Source organism: Nomascus leucogenys, chromosome 24, assembly GCF_006542625.1.
Source record: "Nomascus leucogenys isolate Asia chromosome 24, Asia_NLE_v1, whole genome shotgun sequence".
Lineage (NCBI taxonomy): Eukaryota > Metazoa > Chordata > Mammalia > Primates > Hylobatidae > Nomascus > Nomascus leucogenys.
The window spans coordinates 5,600,663-5,621,776 of NC_044404.1; the positions used below are offsets into that span (position 1 = coordinate 5,600,663).

General features: G+C 50.6%; 1 protein-coding gene across 1 annotated transcript in view; it reads left to right on the forward strand.

Moving 5' to 3' along the window:
- The window catches only part of AJAP1 (adherens junctions associated protein 1), a 136,556-nt gene that overhangs the window by 94,562 nt on the left and 20,880 nt on the right, over positions 1–21,114 (forward strand). Inside the window, exon 3 of the mRNA XM_003278415.4 lies at positions 19,699–19,786. Coding sequence (XP_003278463.1) covers positions 19,699–19,786 — 88 coding nt within the window. The remainder of the gene's footprint in view (positions 1–19,698; positions 19,787–21,114) is intronic.

Here is a 21,114-nt window from a genome sequence, read left to right on the forward strand (position 1 = left end):
CCATGTATTTGTGTGTATGTGTGCATGCCCATGTTTGTGTGTGCGTGTGTGCATGTATTTGTGTGTGTTCATGCATTTGTGTGTGCATGTGCAGGACAGTGTGTGTGCACACACACATGCCCCTAAGGGGGTGATGGAGGTGTGAACACACTTCTCGCTGCCAATGCTGGAAGAGCCTGGCTGTTCACTGCTCTAGAGACCTCTGTGCTAAAAATAGAATGAGTTGGGAGGTGACACAGAGCCCAGCAGGACCACCTTGTCATCCTCATAACTGTTTTGAAAATGGCTTGTGAGCCTGAAGTGAAAAGTGCTTGTGGCAGCCACAGCCTTTGCAGACAGAGCAGTGCCCTCTGCCAGGCTGGGATTAGTGGGTTCTCTAGGAGCAGGGCTGGAGGTGAGGTGTGCTGGGATGGGCACAGTAAGCCTCAGAAATCTCCAGTGACACACCCTCCTCCTCCATCACTGTTAGGGGATGCTGCCGTCACCTTGGGAAGAAGACCAGGGGTCCAAGTTGGTCTGATTGGACCAGAGAGGAAGGGATCTGACCTTCAGAGAAGAAGGAGGAGTGAGGTGGTTATTCTCATCTCCAGCAACACTGTTTATTGTCCCAGGGAGCCAGTGGCATACTAGATGGAACTGCCAGGAAGCAGGGAAAAGACCTCCAATCCCCTGACCTGGGCTGGGAGGGCCAGTGGAAAGGTCAGCTTCTCCCAATCTGCAGTGTAGAATCCGAGACTCTGAGTGGTCAGATGATCCCTTTTGGCAGGTCACCACCCAATAGTGACCAGGCCATGATGGGAACCATCTGGGTGGCCCCAAGGCAGCCTCCAGCACAACCCCCAGTGCCTCTCGCTCCCCCGTTGCCTTGGGAACCTACCTGGACAGGTGCTCCTCCTCCAGACCACCCATTTTTCCCCCTCTGTTTTGTCTGGAGATGACGGCACCATGTCTGGACCCGGCAGAGCCTTTTGTGACCTGGGAAGGATCCAGCCTTGGTCGCCGGACACCTTCGTCCAGCACTGGCCTCTTTCCTGGTGGAGGTGGCCACTGACAAACATTCCAGTTCCGCTCAGTTCTAGAATGTAGCTGATGCAATGAACCTATTAGCTGATGCTTCCTGACTCAGCAGGGCATAGGAGCTAGCAGAGAGGTCCCCACCCACAGCCAGGTGTGCCCCAGCAAGGAGAGTGCTGAAAAGAAAGGGAGGCACCTGGAACCAAGTGAGATGCCATCTTCACTCACTCGTTCAAACAGTCATTCATTTGCCAAGTATTTATGATGTGGCTGCTGCTCTGGAGACACAGTCATAAACAAGAGAGACACCTGCCTCTGCCTGGAGCCCACGGTCTGGCAGCTCATCCTCCTGGCTGCGCACATTCTGTCTGGGAGTTGTCTTGTCCACAATTTTACCCAGGACCCAGCCAGTGCATCCAAAGAGCGCAGAGGCCTGGTGGCCACATCGATGATGGCATTTTGTCCAGGAGTACTGAGTGCAGTTGAAATACAAGCCAAGGGAGAAAGCACTCACGCTCTCTGCAAGGTGCGTTTCCACTTTGTGTACAGTAAGATTGGGTCACGGACACAGAAGCAGCCAACACAAAAGCAGGGCCGGAGTAGAAGCTGAGTTCACAGGTGACTCTGGACACAGCAGCTGAGGAGTGAGACAGGGTGCACTGAGTCCCTGCCCATACCCCACAGCCTAATGCAACCAGACCTTCTTATGCCAGGCACCTGGCATCTGGCTGGATGGTAACAGCAGTGCCCACAGGAGTGAGTTAGCTGGGCAAGTGACTGCAAAGTATAGGGCTCAGGTGGGTGGAGGAAGTGCCATCTCAGACACATGAGAAAGGGTAGCAGTAAGGTCACAGCATGTCATTAAAGGAGGAACAGAGGGAGAGGAGGAGGAGGGAGAGGAGGAGGAGAAGGGAGGGGAGGAGGAGGAGAGGGAGGAGGGAGAGGAGGAGAGAAGAGGGAGAGGAAGAGGAGGGAAAGGGGATGAGAAGACACTGGTTGCTTTGTTTCACTGAGATGAAGGAACAAGGAAAGAAACAGTTGTTTGTGTGGTTGAGGAGCTTGGAATTTCCCCAGGAAAGATGTCCAGTAGACAAGAGAATGCAGGAGGTGAGGGATCTGGGCAAGAGAGGACATCATGATCAGTAATTGCTCTAGAGATGATAATGGCAGTGCTCAGAGCCGATGGGATTGCCCAGGAAGAATGCCCATACCTTCTCTGTGAGCCCCATTCCCAATCTTATGAGCTATGGGGACCGAGTGGTCCACCTGGCTCATAGCAGGCTCTGAATAAATAGTAGTATCATATTATGGAGTTTAAATTAAATCAGCAGGAGGGAGCCCAGCACAGCTTCCAGCATGCAGCTCTGATGAGGGTTGGCCTCCTTCCTTCCCTCACTTTGATGCCACCATTCGCTTCAGGGACCAGGACTCTCTTGCTCCCCTGCATCTCTTCTGCCACAAAGAAACAATCCTGGACTCCCAAGCCCACCCCCATGCTCCAGTTACCCTATCATTTGAATAATTTATTCTTCCAAGGAGAGTTTACTTCTTGAAAGACAACTATAGAACCAGGATCCAAGTGGAAGAATTCAAGGCATAAGACAAAGACTGGGTCCTCTAGGGAAGAGGAGGCCTTGCAGAGCCCCCAAAGACACAACCTGTTTTGCTCACACCTTCTCATGTTCTCTTCAAACTTCCCGCCAGCCCTTCCTGGGGTGCTCCTTGGCCACATGCCTTTGTTCTGGACTGTCCAGTGGGTCCCCTTCTATGATCTTCTCTCCATCCATACCATCACTGCCTCTAAAGATGCCAGCCAGAGAGCCTACCATGAATCTTCTCCTTCTTTTACAGCGTTTTATATCATTGCTACTGGAAGGGCCCTGTGCACTAACCAGTCCTGACTTTTTCACAGTTCTTTTCAGCTAAATCTTTCATCCCCAACATGGAAAATAGGTTGAGGGGAGACAGCAGTGTATGGAGAGAGAGTGGGTGCCCTGCAGCTTCCTCTTTGATTCTTCTCCAGCCCCTGGAAGCTACATTAAGGCCCTAGAGAACACCTTGAGGCTTACTGATCTAGGCCCAGTTTCCTGTTACACAGATGGGAAAACCCACACCCAAAAAGGACATGAAAATTTCCCAAGGCTGACTGCACAGGAATTAGCAGGAATTTACTCCATTTTCTTAAAAAATATTCCTATGAATTATTCATATATAAATATGTAAATTATTCATATACATTATTTATATATAAGGTAGTAGTATTTATATGTGTCCCAGTTCTCTCTTGAAATTCTCCATCTTGTAATCTATTTTCTTTAATATATTAATCGCTGTTTTTGTTTTTGTTTTTGTTTTGAGATGGAGTTTCGTTCTTGTTGCCCAGGCTGGAGTGCAATGGCATGATCTTGGCTCACCACAACTTCTGCCTCCTGGGTTCAAGCGATTCTCCTGCCTCAGCCTCCCATGTAGCTGGGATTACAGGCATGCACCACCATGCCCAGCTAATTTTGTATTTTTAGTAGAGACAGGATTTCTCCATGTTGGTCAGGCTGGTCTTGAACTCCTGACCTCAGGTGATCCGCCCACCTCAGCCTTCCAAAGTGCTGGGATTACAGGCATGAGCCACTGCGCCTGGCCTAATTGCTGTTTTAAAGGTGGTGTCTGATAACTCCAATACTTACTTATTCTATGAGACTATGTCTTTTGTCTTTTATTTTTTCTCTTTGGTTTTTGTTCACTTGGTTCTGTCCCCTGGTATGCCTGGTAATCTTGTGTTGAATGCTAGACATTGTGCATGAAAAGCTATAGAGATGATTCACGGCTCTAAATCAGACATTGACCAGCTATAGTCCATGGACCAATCCTGCCTGGTTCCTGCGTTTGTACATCCTGGGAGCTAAGAATGGTTTTGTCATGTTTAGAAGGTTGAAAAAAATTAAAAGGATAACAGTTTGCAACACATGAAAGTTATTTGAAATTCTAATTCTAGTGTCCACAATTAAAGTCTTCCTGGCACATAGCACACTCATTTGTTTATATTTGTCTGTGGCTACTTCTGAGCTACACAGGCAGGGGTGTGTGGTTACTACCAAAGCTGTATGGTCTGTAAAACCTAAACTATTGACTCTCTGGCCCTTTGCAGGAAAAGTTTGCCATTTCTTGCTCTCAAGGCAGTTTCTCCTGTAGCAATGACTCCCTTTCCCTTCTGGCTACCCAGTAGGTTGCGACTATGTGGAGAGAAAGTGAGTTTCCAGTCTCTCAGGCAGCCCATCCTCCTTGACAGTTCCAACCTCCATTCCAAGCTTCCCAGCCCGTACATGGCTTCCTGGTCTCAAGCAGCTGCCACTTTGGGGATGAGAGGGCAACATCTCACGTCTTCTAAACTCACAGGGAATTCCTAGCTTCTGATTTTGCAGACTGAAACTGAACATTTGTCTATTTGTTTGTTTCTGTTTATTTTCGGTGATGGGGCCTCAGTCTTGTGCTTTGAAAGGCCTTCTTGGAAACATGGATTAAGACGTTGCTGGGACCCCAGCGCAAAGCAAGGAGTGGCTGTTTTCCTATGGCTTCCTTATTCCAAGCGAGCGAGCCTCCTTTGTGCTGTCCCACCTTGGGCCCTCCTTCCTGCTCACCCCTCATCTCAACCTGGGGCATTTGTGGGGACAGTGCTCACAGCCACCACTCCCTGGGCCTTTCACGTCCTGACTTGCAACAGCCCCAGTGGGCAAGATGCAGGGAGATCAGCCCTGCCTGGGCAGGAACCCCCAGCTGGCCCACAAGGTGTCTCTGCCTTGGAGCCAGGTGGTATGAGCACAGGGATTCTCACCATGTGCCCTCCCTGCAGCCCATGGAGCCATGGTTGGATGGCACTGCCCACTCCTGTCCTGATGGGAGAAGGGGCACAAGGTGACTGTCCAAGAGCAACAGGGAGGGTATGGGGGTAATGGGGGCCTTTCAAGTGCATCTATTTGTCTGTGTATTGTTTTTAATAAAATGGCTGTTGGTGTCATAAAGACAGCAGCTGTTATTGAATTTAACAATATTCTGCAGCAGGAAGCCTTCAAAAGCACTCAGAACCCCTGTGGGAAGTGGGTGCAGGGGACTCTCACATGGCCCCCTCCTCTCTTACACCACCCCCACACTTAAAATTGCATTGCAATTTCCCCACTCTCTGACTGCATAAAGGTTTTAATGAAACAAGGGGATAACCATCTCCCTCCTGCTGGCTCTGTTGACACTGCCAGTGGGTTTTGCAGGCAGAGCACCCTGCCTGGCCACGGGGCTCTGTTTGCAAGCTTCTGGCCTTGCTCCAAGGAGATTAGGCTGCCCCCACCGCCACCCCCTGCCTGCCCGTGGACTCAGTCTAATGCTGGGGGCTTGACTCAGACCTCGCTGGAAGGCATGTCTTGGATGTTAAAGGAAAAATTATTCAATGACACTTATTAGAGTGCAGTAAGGAATACTTTACTTGGGGCCATCACAGCAAGTACAGGGACCACACAATAGGATTTTGCTATGGGGGAGAGAGATTGGGCTCAACTTTGAACACAGCCTGGGCAAATGGGAATTTGCAGCCAAGGGGCAGGGCGGGGTGGTTGGTGGGATTAAAAATGACTAGGAGGAAACATCAGGGGTAAGGGGGATTCTGGCTAAACACACCTAACAGGGTTCTTGCTGAAGGCAGGCCAGGGTGATCAGATGTCACCTGGGGAAGGGTGAAGGATGACAACGGATCAGAAATGGAGGATGATCAGATATGGAAGGTGGGGGTTTTGGCTAAACTCACTTAGCAGGGTTCTTTGCTAAGCATAGACTTTAGAAGGAAGTGCCCAGACATGCCTAGGAGAAGGTGCAGGAGTCTGATGAGAGTTTCGCCAGGCAGAGGATCTTTGTCACTGAGTTTGGTGGAGTTTGGCAGCTGCATCAGTGAGCAAGCACCTCTCAGAACAGAAATAGAAGTGTGGTCCCCTTTTCACATCACGGGCCCCAAAACAGAAGAAGCCCACAGTGGTAAGGGGCTTGGCCCTGCCAAAAGCAGCTCAGGGAGGGCTGCAGGAGTGAAATGACTATGTCTGCATCGTGGAGTCCATGGCTGGGAGCCCAGGACCAGTGCTCAGGGTGCCTGGGCCAGGTGTGTGGTGGTCTCATGGCATGGCCTGACCTTTTCTGACCCAAACTGCTCAGCAGGGGCTTGTCTGGACCAAGATTCAGCAGCAAGTAATGCCCTCCTGGGTCAACGTCTCCCACGCTGAGCTCTTTCTCTCCAACTCACGAATGTTTACGGAGGGTCTAGGGCAGAACAGAGATGGCTGGATTTGGAGGGCCTGCCGTGAGTGGAACCCAAGACAGGGAGGCTCCCTCCTCTCTCTGAGCCTACGTCCTGCTGAGTTCATGGAGGTTTTGTTTTCCGGGGGTTCAGACGCTTAGGTTCTGTGTAAGAAGAGTGCAGATGCCAAATATGTGAGATGCTGCGTCAAGCAAACCTTCTGAAACAAGGTTGTTTTCTGGAGGCCTCTCAAACCTGAGCTTTGTGAATCTCCAGGAGGGAAGTAAGCTTCCTACACAGAATTCCCACCCTGATTTGAGCAGAGAACCCTTGTGGGTTTTCCCAGAACGCTGAGAAGGGTCTTTGGGGAGGGTAGGGAGCCTGCAATGCCCCCTCCAAGTGTGGAACCTCAGGCTGTCCCTAGCCCTCCCTAGCCTCATCTCTGTCATGCAGCCACACCTGCCTGCCCCCAGCCCTTTCTCCCATGCCTGTGGCAGAGCCGGGGGTTCCCTGGAAGGAGATGAGAGCGTGACACAGAGGCTCACACATGAGTCATTGTTTAGGGAGGTGATAAGGGAGCCCGAGCGAGGCTGGGAGGATTTCATGTGGCTCCTGGAGACATCTGATTCTCTGTGTCAGTGGAGGCCGCCTCACTTCTGGTCTTTCTCTCAGCAGATCCTTACCTTTGCCTTCAGCACAGACCCCTCCCCTTTCCGCCTCCCCTGTCAGTGAGCTATGCCTTGAAAGGCCACAAACAGCACCAGACCCAGGGGCATGCAGTGCTACCAGTGTATTGCTGGGGCTCACTCACATGCCCCAAGGTGGCCAGCTGTTGGCTGATCTGGGCTGGCTTCAGCTGGGGGTTAGGGCTGTCAGCTGTGGCCTATGGGTCTCTCAGCCTCCCGTGGGCTGGGCTGGGCATGTTCTCAGCATGATGGCAAACGGACAAAATGGCCAGCCTCATGCACCGCCTTGCTCTCAACACTGGCCCAGCCCACAGGCAACTGCAAAGCATCCTGGCATGAGTGTGGCTGGAGGGGGTGAGGATTTGGGACCACCATGGAAACACATCACAGGTACCTGGGGAGTGGGTCTATTACAGACACTCATGGTACCTTCTGTTGTGGAAGCTCTTGTCACAGGTGGACTTGCATGTGTATTTGCGATTGTTTTGTTGGTGTCCTCATCACCCTGGATTGTAGCCTGTTCTGGATGGGGACACTGCTTGCTTTTTTTCCCCTACTGCAGCCTTTGGGTCTAGCCCAGTGCCTGCACACAGTAGGTCCTGAATAAGCAGCTGTTGAATGAGTGAAGAGTGCTTTTCTATAATATCTCGAGGCAAGGTGTGTGATATGCTTTGGCTGTGTCCCCACCCAAATCTCCTCTTGAATTGTAGTTCCTGTAATCCCTACATGTTGTGGGAGGGACCCGTGGGAGGCAGAATTTAATCATGGAGATGATCACCCTCATGCTGTTTCTGTGATAATGAGTAAGTTCTCATTCTTATGAGATCTGATGGTTTTATAAGGGGTTTTCTCCCTTTTGCTCTACACTTGTCTTTCCTGCCGCCATGTGAAGAAGGACATGTTTGCTTCCCCTTCCTGACTGTAAGTTCCCTGAGGCCTCTTCAGCCATGTGTAACTGTGAGTCAATTAGACATGTTTCCTTTATAAATTACCCAGTCTCAGATATGTCTTTATTAGCAATGTGAGAACAGACTAATATAGTGTGTCACTCCTCAATCATGTCTCCTTGGGAGACTGTCAGACCCTATATGAGCATGAGAAAGAAACATCGGGGGCTGGCATAGGAAGTGCATTAGTCCATTCTCACACTGCTATAAATAAATACCCCAGACTGGGTAATTTATAAAGAAAAGAGGTTTCATCAACTCACAGTACTGCATGGCTGGGGTGGCCTCAGGAAACTTACAGTCATGGCAGAAGTTGAAGAGGAAGCAAGGCACCTTCTTCACAGGGTGGCAGGAAGGAGAAGTGCTGAGTGAAGCAGGGGAAGAGCCCCTTAAAAAACCATCAGATGTCGTGAGAACTCACTACCATGAGAACAGCATGGGGGAAACCACCCCCATGATTCAATTACTTCCACTTGGTCTCTCCCTTGACAAGTGGGGATTATGGGGCTTACAATTCAAGATGAGATTTGGGTGGGGACACAAAACCTAACCATCTCAGGAGGTCCTACGGGCACAGCATGGAGACACGATTCCACCCAACCCCATGCTGGAGAGTGTGGTGCACACGTCAGGCTGCTGCTCGATTGACAGCACTGCTCCCAGGACAGCCAGGGTGCAGAGGAGCTGAAGGCAGCTTCTCAGGGCTGAGTTCCCGACACTGCTCTTCCCTCTACCCAAGATCCCAGGACAGAGTGGATCACTCACTTGCCCAGAGCTGGATGCTGGGTTACAGGCTTTCTCTGCACTCTGCAAACTCCAGAGTACTTCTGAAGACGGCTAGCCCCAGAGTTCAGGTCAGGATGCAGGTTGAACCAGCTCCAAACTTGGTCAGGTTCATTATATTGTTCACAGCCCCGTGACTGTTTCTGTCTGCAGCCACTGCAGGTAAGGAGCCTTCTTGCTGGGCTGCTTGGCACACCCTCTGGTACTCAGCTGGTGTCTGAGAATCCCTTGCTCCTCCTTCTCGTGTGTTGACTCTAAAAGGTGTGCATGGACCTGCTCCTCTTAGATGGGGGTGCTGGATGGCACATCAGTCCTGAACCAGGGTCAGTGTTGAAACATCACTGAAAATAAGGCTGTGATGACAGCTTGAAACACAGGGAGACACATGTCTTATAGTCTGTTTAATTTGGTCAGGTGTCTGGGAGACAGGGAGCATATTTTGAAAGACAGTTCAAAATAAAAATATTGGAGGAATCTGGCCTCTGGGGCTGGAAGCTGGATGGACTGATGTTAGTCCCAATTTGCAGAATGTCTGCTCTGGACCACTGACTGCATTGGGTGTGCCCAGCCCCATCTCTACTGCTCCAGGGAGCTGGCTCAAGCCTCTGCATAGTCTCTGCAGTGACCATAACCAGGGTAAAGCCACTGTTCTTTGAGGACCTCCTGTGTGGGGGCCCCTGAACTGGGTGCCTTCCTTTCATGGCTTCTCCCCACTACACCAGGCACATGTCTGCTGAATGGAAACTGCGAGGTCACAGCACCATGCCTCCGAGAGCGAGGTGCAGGCGGGCTTTTTGGAGGGGGAGCCTCGCCATTTGCTTAGAGGTTTGATGCACTGACCATTTTATAAGCTAAACGTAGGATCTGAAGACAGTGGATGCGGCGGTCCTGGTGGCGCTGGGAGTTGTCAGAAAGGACTCCGCAGCTAACACGCCAGGCTCTGGCTGTGGATGGAACATCTCTGCAGCAGAAGGCCCCTCGGCTGGTTCAAAGCCTCCCTGACCATAGGGTGTCTCTTCCCCCAACCCTGAACCTCTCCTTAGCATGCAGCGAGCCCGACTTCCTTCCCCCCAGCACTGGCCTCCAGAGCCACCATCTTTTGTGGAACTTCTCAAATGATAGCAGAAGTTCAGTGAAAGAAATGGGTCATTTCCCTAATGGCCACTGAGCTCAAAGTTGAGTATCAGTGGCTTCTGTTCTTACACAAGCCAAAAATTCAGGCCGTGTGTGTGTCTCTGTGTGTGAGTGAGCCTGTGTGTGTGTGCATGTGTGTGTGAATATGTGAGTGTGTGTGAGTATGTGTATGAGAGTGTGTGTTTGAGCATGTGTGTCTGTGTATGTGTGAGTGTGTGTGTGCATGTGCGGGCATGTGTGTGTGTGAGTGTGTGTATGAGTGTGAGTGTGTGTGAACATGTGTGAGTCTGTATGTATGAGAGTGTGTGTGCATGTGTGTGTATATGTGAGTGTGCTCATGCATGTGTGTGCTCATGCTTTGGAAGCTGCCCTGGAAGTGCTGAATGCTCTGAGGGGGTTTCTGCTTCTTCCAGCCCTGGACTTTCTGCTCCAGAGAAGATGCTTTTGCCTGTCATGGAGCAGATCTGAATCCCCAGCCCCTGGGATGGCCCAGGGTCCACGGCTGGGGAGCCACATTTCCCAGCCACGATGCAGCATTCTGATCCCCTCCCGTCTGCTGGGCCGTGTTCTCTGAATGCAGGTCAGAAGGAGCAGATGGACAGGGCCTGGCTTCCTTCCCCCTGTAACCCATTTCATAGTCATTATATTCAATTCAGCAATGTGTCTAAGCGTTTCTGTTTGCCACAAGAGGTGAATATGCAGGCTTGGCCTTCGCCAAGGCGTGTGGCCACACCATGGAGGGGGCCCGTGAGCAGAGGCTGCCCATCTGTGCCCCCCCACAGTCATGCCACACACAAAGTGCCCACTCTGGGATTCTTGGGGTCCTGTAGGCCAGGAGTCACAAACTTTTCCTTAAGGACTAGATGTACATATTTGAGGTTTACAGATTGTACTGTCTCCATGTGAAATGTGCATTGAGATCATGGCTCCGAAGGCTGCTGTTGGGTGATTCGTCACCTTGCAAACATGAGGTGAGGGCTCTATGCCCCCTTGACCCTAACTGAGCCCCCAGGGTGCCCGAGCCTTTGGAAAGCCTTTTAACTCAGAGGGTAAACCTCACTGCCAGTGAATTCATTTCCCAAGCTCTCTACCCACCTCGTCCTCACCCCGTTCCCGGTGTCCCTGCTGAGAATCCCAGATTTGAATGTGGCAGTGCTGAGAAGATGGCCCTGAGAAGGGAAGGTGGATTGATGCCTTGGTTTAGGCTTGCAGCTGGGTGGCATGGGGTCTTTCTAGCAAGGACTTGTCCCCTGGGCTCTCTCTGAGTCCCGTCTGTAACACTCTGTGTTCTCTAGTTCAGAGCAATCTCCAGATACAAAGAAACCCATGGGTGACATTGATAGCCAGTCTTAGGGTCAGGGGACATGAGTACAACTTCAGGTCCCTTCTGGAGCCCACAGCCAGACAGATACTTAGGAAGATCTCCAAGTCCCTAGACCGTGATGCCATGGCCATTGGCCATCCCTGTGCAGAGAACGACCAGAATCTGCATTAGTCAGGGTTCTCTAGAGGGACAGAACTAATAGGATTGATGTATATATAAGGGGAGTTTATTAAGGAGAATTGACTCGCACGTTCACAAGATGAGGTCCCACAATTCTCACAATAGGCCATCTGCAAGCTGAGGAGCAAGGAAGCCCGTCTGAGTCCCAAAGCTGAAGAACTTGGAGTCCGATATTTGAGGGCAGGAAGCATCCAACATGGGAGAAAGATGGAGGCCAGAAGACTAAACCCATCTAGTCTTCTCACATTCTTCTGCCTGCTTTTATTCTGGCTGTGCTGGCAGCTGATTAGATTGTGCCCACCCAGATTGAGGATGGGTCTGCCTTTCCCAGGCCACTGACTCAAATGTTAATCTCCTTTGGTGACACCCTCACAGACCCATCAGAAACAACACTTTGCATCCTTCAGTTCAATCAAGTTGACACTCAGTATTAACCATCACAAGTCCACCCCTTGTCAACTTGAATGCATACACATCTCCTGAAATTACACATAATCTTCAAATAAAGACAATAACAAGGTCTTAGTTATACCTACCATAATGCAACTATCCTTCATACAACTCTCCAAAAGGCTGTGCAGGACAGCAATGAGGGGCTGAAGCCTGGAGCAAGCCTGTTGAATTCCGTGTCTGCCATGGCTTAGCTGTGTGTGCAGTACCGGGTTAATTTTGCCCAAAGAAATGTCCTTGCCCCCAATTCCTAATCCCTTGGAATGTCCTGCCTGAGAAGAGTGTCTTTTTTGCCTGGGGGCCTTGGGCCTGGCCAGATAATACGGCGGTGCAACTTATGATGGGAACTGGGGCCATGGGGTATTGTGGTATTAGCTTGACCTTCAGAGGGGCTGGAGACTGGGGTCAGCCGTGCCAAGGGTCACCTGTGGCAGATCCCAGCACAAACTCTGGGCATCAAGGCCCAAGGGAGCTTCCCCGACATTTCATGCGTATTGTCACACATCATTGCTGGGATGAGACAGTGCTGTCCACATTTCTCCACTGCAAGGTGACATCCGGAAGTGCCTGGTCTCCCCTGGACTCTGTCCCATGCCTCTCTTCCTGGTGCTCATCCTTCTGCTGTGATAAACTATAACCAAGAATATAATGGCTTTCTGAGTTCTGTGAGTCTCCCTGCCGAATTGTTAAGCCTGAGGGTGATTGTGGGGACCCCAAATGGCACTATGCAAACTTGGAAAATCCCTTAACCTCCTTCTGGACTTGGGGAACATATTTGTGCCCACCTCATGGTGCTGTAGTGAGCTGTGAATGTACTAATTCACTTGGCATGAGGCTTGGCACCTTCTACCAAGAAACTTGGGGTGACTCCATGTTATGGACCTCTACAGTGGCTCCGAGGTGTCAGCCCCATGACCTCTCTTCCTGCCTGGCTTTGTTATTGATAAGGAAAGTGTTGGAGGGAGAAGGGGTGTTAAAAGGAAACAACCAGGGATGGGCTCACACCTCACCCTATGAGGCACACTGGGGATGACCTCCAACCCAAGGCTTCAGCTGCAGTGACATCTGTCCTGTGGGCTTGTCTTGTGCGTCGGAGGATGTCTGCCAGCATCTTTGGCCCTTACCCATTAGATGTAGAACCACTCCCACCCACAGTTGTGACAACCCAAAGTGTCTCCAGACATTCCAGATGTCCCTGGCTGAGGACCACTGCTCTACCTGCCTAGGCCCTTTGGGACAATTCCCTGGGGACTGCCCTTCTCTGTGTTGTTGTGACCAAGCCGAGCCCTGTGAGAAGTCAGCAAAGCATTTTCTTAGGGGGAGTTCTGTTTCTGTAGTGTGTGATCCTGTCTGAAGCTGGAAGGACTTCTGATGAGAGGAGACTTTATCTCCAAGTAGTGTTGGCTTGAAGCACTTCCCTGAGCCTGGCCATCACCCCCTGTGATGGTGAATTTTATGCATCAACTTGACTGAGCTGAGGAATGCCCAGAGAGCTGGTAAAGCATGGTTTCTGGGGGTGTCTGTGAAGGTGTTTCTGGAAGAGATAGGCACATGAAATAATGGACTGAGTATGGAAGATCCCCATTCAGCCATGTGGGTGGGCAGTATCCAATCTGTTGAGGGCCCAGGTAGAACCAAAAAGACAAAGAAAGGGCAAATTCTCTTCTCTCCCTCTCCCTCCCTCCTCTCCCTCTCTCTCTCTACCCCCCTTTCTCCCTCTCCCTGTCTCTCTCTCTTCTTTCCTCTCTCCCTCATCTCCCCGCCTTTCTCCCTCTCGCCCTCCCCTTCTCTCTCCTCTTTGTCCCCCTCTCCTCCAACCTCCCCCTCCCTCCCTCTTTCTCCCCCACTTTCTCCCTCTCCCCCTCCCTCTCCTTCTCTCCCTCTCCCCACACCTTCCAAAGAGAGGGAATAATGAGGACCCCTTGTGGATTTTCCATATTTCAGCCTGTTTCCTACAAATATTATTGGGACCACTGAGCTGGGACATCTGTCTTCCCCTGCCCTTGGACTTGGACATCAGAGCTCCTGGTTCTTGGGCCTTTAGACTCAGGTACTTCCACCAGTGTCCCTGCCCACTGACCTGAACTCCCTGTGGTGTAGATGGAGCTGGGACATCCATCTTCTCCTGCCTTTGGCCTTGGACTGAGTGACACCACCAACTTTCCTGGTTCTCTAGCTTGTAGACAGAAGATCATGGGATTTTTCAGCCTTCATAATCACATGAGCCAATCCCATGATAAATTTCTTCTTATAGATCTCTCTCTATTTCATTGGCTTTGTTTCTCTGGAGAACCCTGACGAATACATTCACCCCTTGGAAGACTCTGCGGGGTCACTCAGAAAACAGCACACTCCTTTGTGTCCCTGCCATAAAAGCTGGTGGCCTTGTTCTGCTGTGAGCATCCCAGTTTTGGAAGATGCATTTTTTCTTAGCAGCCTGTTCCCAGGAGGTGAGCAACTGACTCAGACGAAGCCTAATCCCTGAGGTTCCTGCAACTCCAGCAAGCCAAGCTGCCTCTCATCTGTCCACCACTGGGCACTGTGAGCTTCTCCCTAGTCAGGCCAGCGTGTTCACAGAGACTCTTTTTCAAGGACTGCCATGAAATTGACATTTTGCAGGTCTCTGTGGAAAAGGAATGGCTTTTTTGGGATGGAATTGGCACTTTGGGTCCCAGTGTCACCTGTCACCTCTCAAACTTACTGTTGTTGCATGACAGACATTTCTGTGTCCAGTGACCATGGCACTTTGTTTGCATAATTCAGACGCTCCAGACTCCTGCGTTGTGAAATCAGCTATGATATGCACAGCAATGTCATCTGTTTGCCTTGGCCAATTCCGGGACCATCACTCCCGCCTTCATCCAAGTGTACCAGCCAAACGTGCCTCATGTCCTAGAAAGAAAGCCCTTGGTGGGTTTGTTTTTGCCATGGACAATGGCCTGTATTTGATTCAGCTTCGTTTAATAAGACCTTGTTCAGACCCAGAGATGGATTACAAACTTCCACATCAATCTTCAGGGCCTGATCTTATTACAAACCACCACAAATATAACCATAAAAGCCCTATTGATTGATGCAGAGCTTGGTAATCCGTCTGTCCTCATCCATTATTCTGGGAATAATTTTTCATTATCTGGATGGCAGCTGATTCCTCACGCATTAGTATACAGTGGCAATTAACAGAAGCAGAAAAAGCCCCCAAATTAGCAGGAACAATAACACCTGTCAGGAAGGGGAAGCAAGAATTCCCACACAGCATGCTTCTGAGCTCTGGGACCAGGTCTGAATTTCAAAGAGTTTGAAGATGGGATTCAGTGTTGACCTTGGAAGTGGAGAGGGAAAAGTTTGCTTGTTTGTTCCTTCCTTGAGGGCATAGAGTGTGTGCTCCCTTTAGGTGACATCATTGTCAATCCAGTCATAGCCCCTGCACAGCTGACATGGAAACTTTTCCAGGATTGCTCAGGGGCAGCAGGGTTTATGGGACAGGTGTTCCTGCCCGAGGTAGCTAATAGCCACCAGAGACTTGACCAGAGGGAATGTTATTTAAGGCGAGAGTATTGAGAGAGACATGAGTGAAGAAGGAGAGACATGAGTGAAGAAGAAGGAGAAAAGTCGAAGCCTCCTGAGAATGGTGCCATTTGCATAGTGTGGGAAAATTCCCTTCCACAGAACCAATAAGATATGGTCTCTCTCCGCACAATGATTCCATAATCTGAACATTCTTGTGTTTGGCAAGATGCTATTTCTTCTTAACATGGAGAAAATTGATATAGACGTGGCTGAAATATTTCTAAGAGCCATCGAAGGAATCAGACTGGTACATTTCTCTCTGAGTTTTCAGTTCCAAAAATCAAAAATCCTGTGTAATTGACTTCTCAAGGGAAACCCTCATGCAAAGTGACTTATTATCAAGTGGCTTCATATGGACAAACCCAGCAGGGTGAGGCCACTGCTGCTAGGTGTTAAGACCCAGCCATAAACTAGAGGCTGTGGGTCCTGTAGGCCTCTACCCGCTCTGAAACCACCTTGACAGTGACCAGTGAAGAGCCCGGCACACAGCAAAGCTTTGATGGTGGAGGGGGAAGGTTCTAATCCTTCAAACTAAAAGATTGCAGTTTGATTCCAAGCATTAACTGATCATCCAAAAATAAGAATATGCTTTTATTTAATCTACAAGCAGAGCCATCTTGAGCTACTCACCTAAATCATATATCTGTAAACTGTGGTCCATGGGCCAAACATGGCCACTGCCTGCTTTTGTAAATAAAGTTTTATTGGAAAACAGCCCCATTTGCTTCCATGTCCATTGTCTGTGGCTGCTTTTTTCGCTACAATGGCAGAGTTGAGTAGTTGTGACTGAGGCCATACTGCCTGTAAAGCCTAAAATATTTACTATCTGGTCCTTTTAAGAAAAGGTTTGTCTACCTGGGATCCACATGAAGATTTACACGTGGAAGGAAACTACTCCTGGCTCTTGGGGAAACTAAATGATGGGGCGGATGCCGTAAACACCACACGACTTCTCCTGTGTTATTTTGCTTTCTTCTAAGTGAGCAGCCTTCCAAAGAGAGGAGATAATGAAGAACCCTTATGAATTTTCCATATTTCAGCCTGCTTCCTGGAAATATTATTGGGGCCACATGTCAGAAGTCCCAGTCCTTGTCCAACCATCATGAGGGTCTGTAGTTTATTCTCATAGCTGTAACATCCTAAGCAGGAGCCCAGGAGCCCATTAAAACCCACACTCCACGTTTTGAAGCACATGGCTGTTTTCTTTGCAAGAAAAGTCTGTGCAGGGTTCGGTAAACTGTTGATCTTGAACTTATTTAACAATAGAATGTGGCCACAGGTGTGTGGGATTTAGATTTAGATGTTTGGTTTTCTTGGGGACGCTGGAGCAGAGAATTGCCTTTGTCCAGGCTCTGCTTGCTGACCAGGGAAAGTCATTTTTCTTCTTTAGCATCAGGCATCCAGTTTGTCAGACAGGTTCAAAAAAATGCGGGTAGAGATGGGTTAAATCGATCCCAGGTGTGAAGGCTTAGCTAGGTGCATCAAGGGGTCCTGTAGAAAGCATAGCTGTTGTACTGCGGGTGTGTGTCTGCCCAGACCCTCTTAGCTGGTGATTAGCCCATAATGCACCCTTCACATTTTAATGTGGGAAATCTATGAAGAAAATTTACACGAAAGGCAGGAGAAGCGCCTCCAGGGCAAGGCCAACATCAGAATTAGATCATTACCCTTCCTTCTGTTAACGTGGTTTCTGATTTGTTATCCCTTAGTTATAAGCTTAATGATACATCATGCAGCTAAGATCACATTATCATCAGCATCACCTTCACCATCATCACCATCACCATTATCATATCACTATCAGCATCATCAGCATCACCATCATTATCATCATCATGTCACTGTCACCATCATCACCATCACTGTCATTACCATCAGCATCATTATCACCATCACCATTATTACCATCGTCACCATCACCACCATCATCATTGCCATCATTATCATTATCACCATCACCACCATCTTCTTCACCATCACCATTATGATCATCACCATTATTATCATCATCACCATTATTATCATCACCATCATCACCATTACCGTCATTATTATTACCACCATCACCGCCACCATCACCATTATCATCATCACCATCATTATCGTTACCATCATCACCACGTCACCATCACCACCATCACATCACTATTATCATCACTGTCATTATCACCATCATCACCATCACCATCATTATCATTACCATCATCACCACCATCACCATCAGCAGCAGCAGCAGCAGCAGCAGCAACCTCCTTCTCATCACAAGAAGCACAGACACAGGATGAGCACATACGCTTCGTGACAGCATGGCTTTCTCTTGACTGGGCCAGAGGGAGTGTGTGGGTAGAGAGCAAGAGGAGACTGAACAGGCAACCCACCCTCCACAGCTGTCCATCCTTTTCAATCCTTCCTCTGCACACGAGGCCTGAGTTGGGTCTCAGGAAAGTTGGTACATAGATAGGGATTGCCAGAACTGGTAGACACTCCATTGTTGGTGGGATTAAGGGTGGTCCCTGTGGCATAACTTAACTTTCAACTCATTAGCAAACCAACTTGGTAGTCCCAGAGAAGGGACTTGCCCAGAGGTTTACAGCAGGTGCCACAGATGGGGCATAGGTTTATGGGACGTCATTGGCCAGGACTGCAGTGAATGCAGCACGTTTATTCAGGGGGCATCAGAGCAGCTGTTGCCTGTGGGTGAGCAGTACTAGTGCTGCAGGCACACAGTAGGTGCACAACGAACAGTTCCTGAATCAATGGATAGAAGAGGGCTTGGGAGAGACCTGCCATACTCATGTGTTTCCTCCACTGTTTGCCGGATGCTGTTATTCTGCGGGTCCTGGAGGAGAATCCTTCTTGAAAAACAACAATTACCCCCAGAGAGGGGGAAACAGGAAGACAAAGCTTGTTTTCTGGCTGTGCCAACATTTAATCATTTATGAACAATTTCCCCCATGAGGATCATATCCAGCGGAGAGGTAACATCTGTTTAAGAGACTGTCCTTGGGAGGCCGCCAGAAAAATCTTGACACTGAAACCCGCCATGCTGAAACACGCACATGCAGTGTTCTTACCCCAGCAGCCCAAGAGGCTGGTCAGGTGTGAGGGGCGGGTCTCTGCAAAGCAGACACCAAGATGGAGGCCCAGGCGGAGACAGGACAGTTGCTTGGATCTCAGGTGGAAGGACATGGGGAGATGAGTAGGAGGAGGTGCTGGCACCTGCAGGCTTGGCGGACTCCCTCACTGCCTTGATCTTCCAGCTTCTCAGGTGCTAAAGTGGACCTTCCAAGTAGCCCTGGCTGCCTGGTAATGTCCCCAGCATCCAGGTCCCAGGAAGAATGTGACAGATGTGTAGTCAGGAAAGAAGGTGGTCTGGGATAGGGACCAGAGGCAGGAGCTGTTGCAGGCCTGTCCTCCTGTCTCCCCAGTCCTGTGTCTGTGGTTAGTGGCAAATGTTGCAGAAGGTTTTAGGACAGAGATGGGGGATGGGAGAGAATCCCTGCTTTCTGCCATCATGCGTGTGGGTGTCAGCAAACAGCTCTTGGCCAGAGCTCTACCTGCCCCACTTCTGAAGTGGCTGGTCTTTCTGTTCCTATCCTGCCGATTCCAGTGCCCCCCCACCTCCCCATTCAGGGATTGGGGCCAGGGCAACAAGGCTAGACCATGGATTCTCCTCTGGGGCTGTGGGAAGCATCCACTGCTGGCCTGAAACTTTCATTCCTGGAACCTCATGAAGCAGTGAACTTCTTAGCGAGGACTCTGGAAAGAGGAAGATTTCACCCTGTGATCCGGGTCTGTGAGGGTGTCATCCCATGTGCTCTTCTTTTTACCTCCCCAATATGTACTGGCCCATCCTCGCTCCCCCTGGGTCAGGCCAAACCCTGCTCCCACTCACAGACCAGCATCCTGGAACTCACCATTCCTGAATAGAAGAGCGGAACTGGCCCAGGGTGTGAGGGGAGAAAGGGGTCATGGGGAATATCTCACCCAGAGCTGACCTGCCGCCAGGTAGAGGAGGCAGGTGAAGGGCTTGGCAGGTGCAAGAAAGAACACAGCCACCCATGATCCAGGTCACGGCTTGGAGACTGAAAGGGTGGTAGAAGGAGAGAGCCCAGAGCTGGAGCTCCCCCTTCCCGGACCCCGGGTGAGAGCAGCCTCATGCCTGGGGCCTGCAGTCGAGTAGGAGAGAACTGAGCACCTGTCATGCTGCCCCAAGTTCCCCGCTGTGGATGGGACCTGGCATCCCCAGCTGGCTTGGGGGGATGTGCCTCCATCTTTCCCGGCCCCCCTCGCTTCCTGAACCTGGTTTCACGGGTGCCCTCTTCCCTCTTTCCTTCTTTCCAGGTCTGGCTGTCCATCAGATCATCACCATCACCGTCTCCCTCATCATGGTCATAGCTGCTCTCATCACAACTCTTGTCTTAAAAAATTGGTAAGGCTCCTTGGGCCCTTCTGGCCCAGAAATGGGGGGTCCCTGGGTGGTGAACACAGAAAGGCCCCTACTTTTCAAAGCCAGCCTGTTCTGCTGGCTTCTGCCCCGGGCAGTTCAGATGCCACAGGCTGCTCGCCGTCCAGCACTGCCCTTTGGCCTGGCCCCTCTCCTGGTTTCCCTGCAGAAGGCCAGCGAGCCCAGCCTTTGTGACAGAGCTTCTCAGGGTGCGTGTGGTCCTGGGTTCCAGATTCTTTTTCTGGATCCAAGTGTCCCTTGGGACCCAAGTTGTCCACCCAGAGCACAGTCCCTATTTCTTGTCTCCTCTGCCCCTTCCCTGGAAAGGTAGGGATGGGGCCCTTCTGCCAGCACCCAGCGGGGTCCCACGTCCCTCACTCAGGCTCGGCAGCCGGTTGCTGAACCAGCCCTGTTTGTATTCTTCGTTCCTCTCAAAGCCACTCTGTGTGCTGAACTAGGTTACCGCTTTGCTCCAGGCAGCCTGCCTTTGCCTATTTCCTCCTGGAAATTGGCCTACTTTGAGGCAGGCCTTGCTGGGTGTACACACCTGATAAGCCCCTGAGAAATCAGGGGACTGCTGGGAGGCCCTGCTGCTCGAAAGCGCCTTGGGGACCTCACCTGCCTGCAGCCACTCCTCCAGCAACTGTGTCTCCTTTCGGCATCCAGGCTTAAAACTCTCTCATAGAATAACAGACCCAAATGGTCCCCTTGCTGCCTGCACACAGCCATATGAATCAGACAAGGCTGATGGTGGAAATCACATCGGTGCCTCAGAATCACAGGGGAACACAAGAAAGAGAGAGAAAAAGCCAGGCTCTGGGATCAGAGGAGGTGGGACTCCTTGGCAGGCTGCAGGAGGGTGGGGGTAGCACAGCCCCACAACAGACCTCCCACTTGGCTAGCGAAGCCTCAAAGCCGCCTCCTGATAGGTAGCAAACTGGGACCCCGGGCATTTTCTGGAGACAGGTGATGACAGGACAACACAGAGCTCACAGTGGGGCTTGTTAGGCAGGGGCTGGCCAGAGAAGGGGCTTTGGACCCCTGGACTGTGTGGGTGTATGGAAGGACAAATCCCACTGGCCATCTCGGTGAAGGGTTTCATCTCCCCAGAGACAGCGGACTTTGTAGCCTGGTCTGTGACAGGTTGATGACAAGCCTTCATCTTGCTTTTCCCACTCTCGAGCTTATAGCAGACCTTCAAAGAGCCCTTTGGGAGAACAGCCCGGGAGGATGGATGAGCAAGTCCTATGAACCTGACCTCCCTCTGAGGAAGACTTTGTGGGTGGGACTGCCCCCTGCGTTTGGCATTCGCC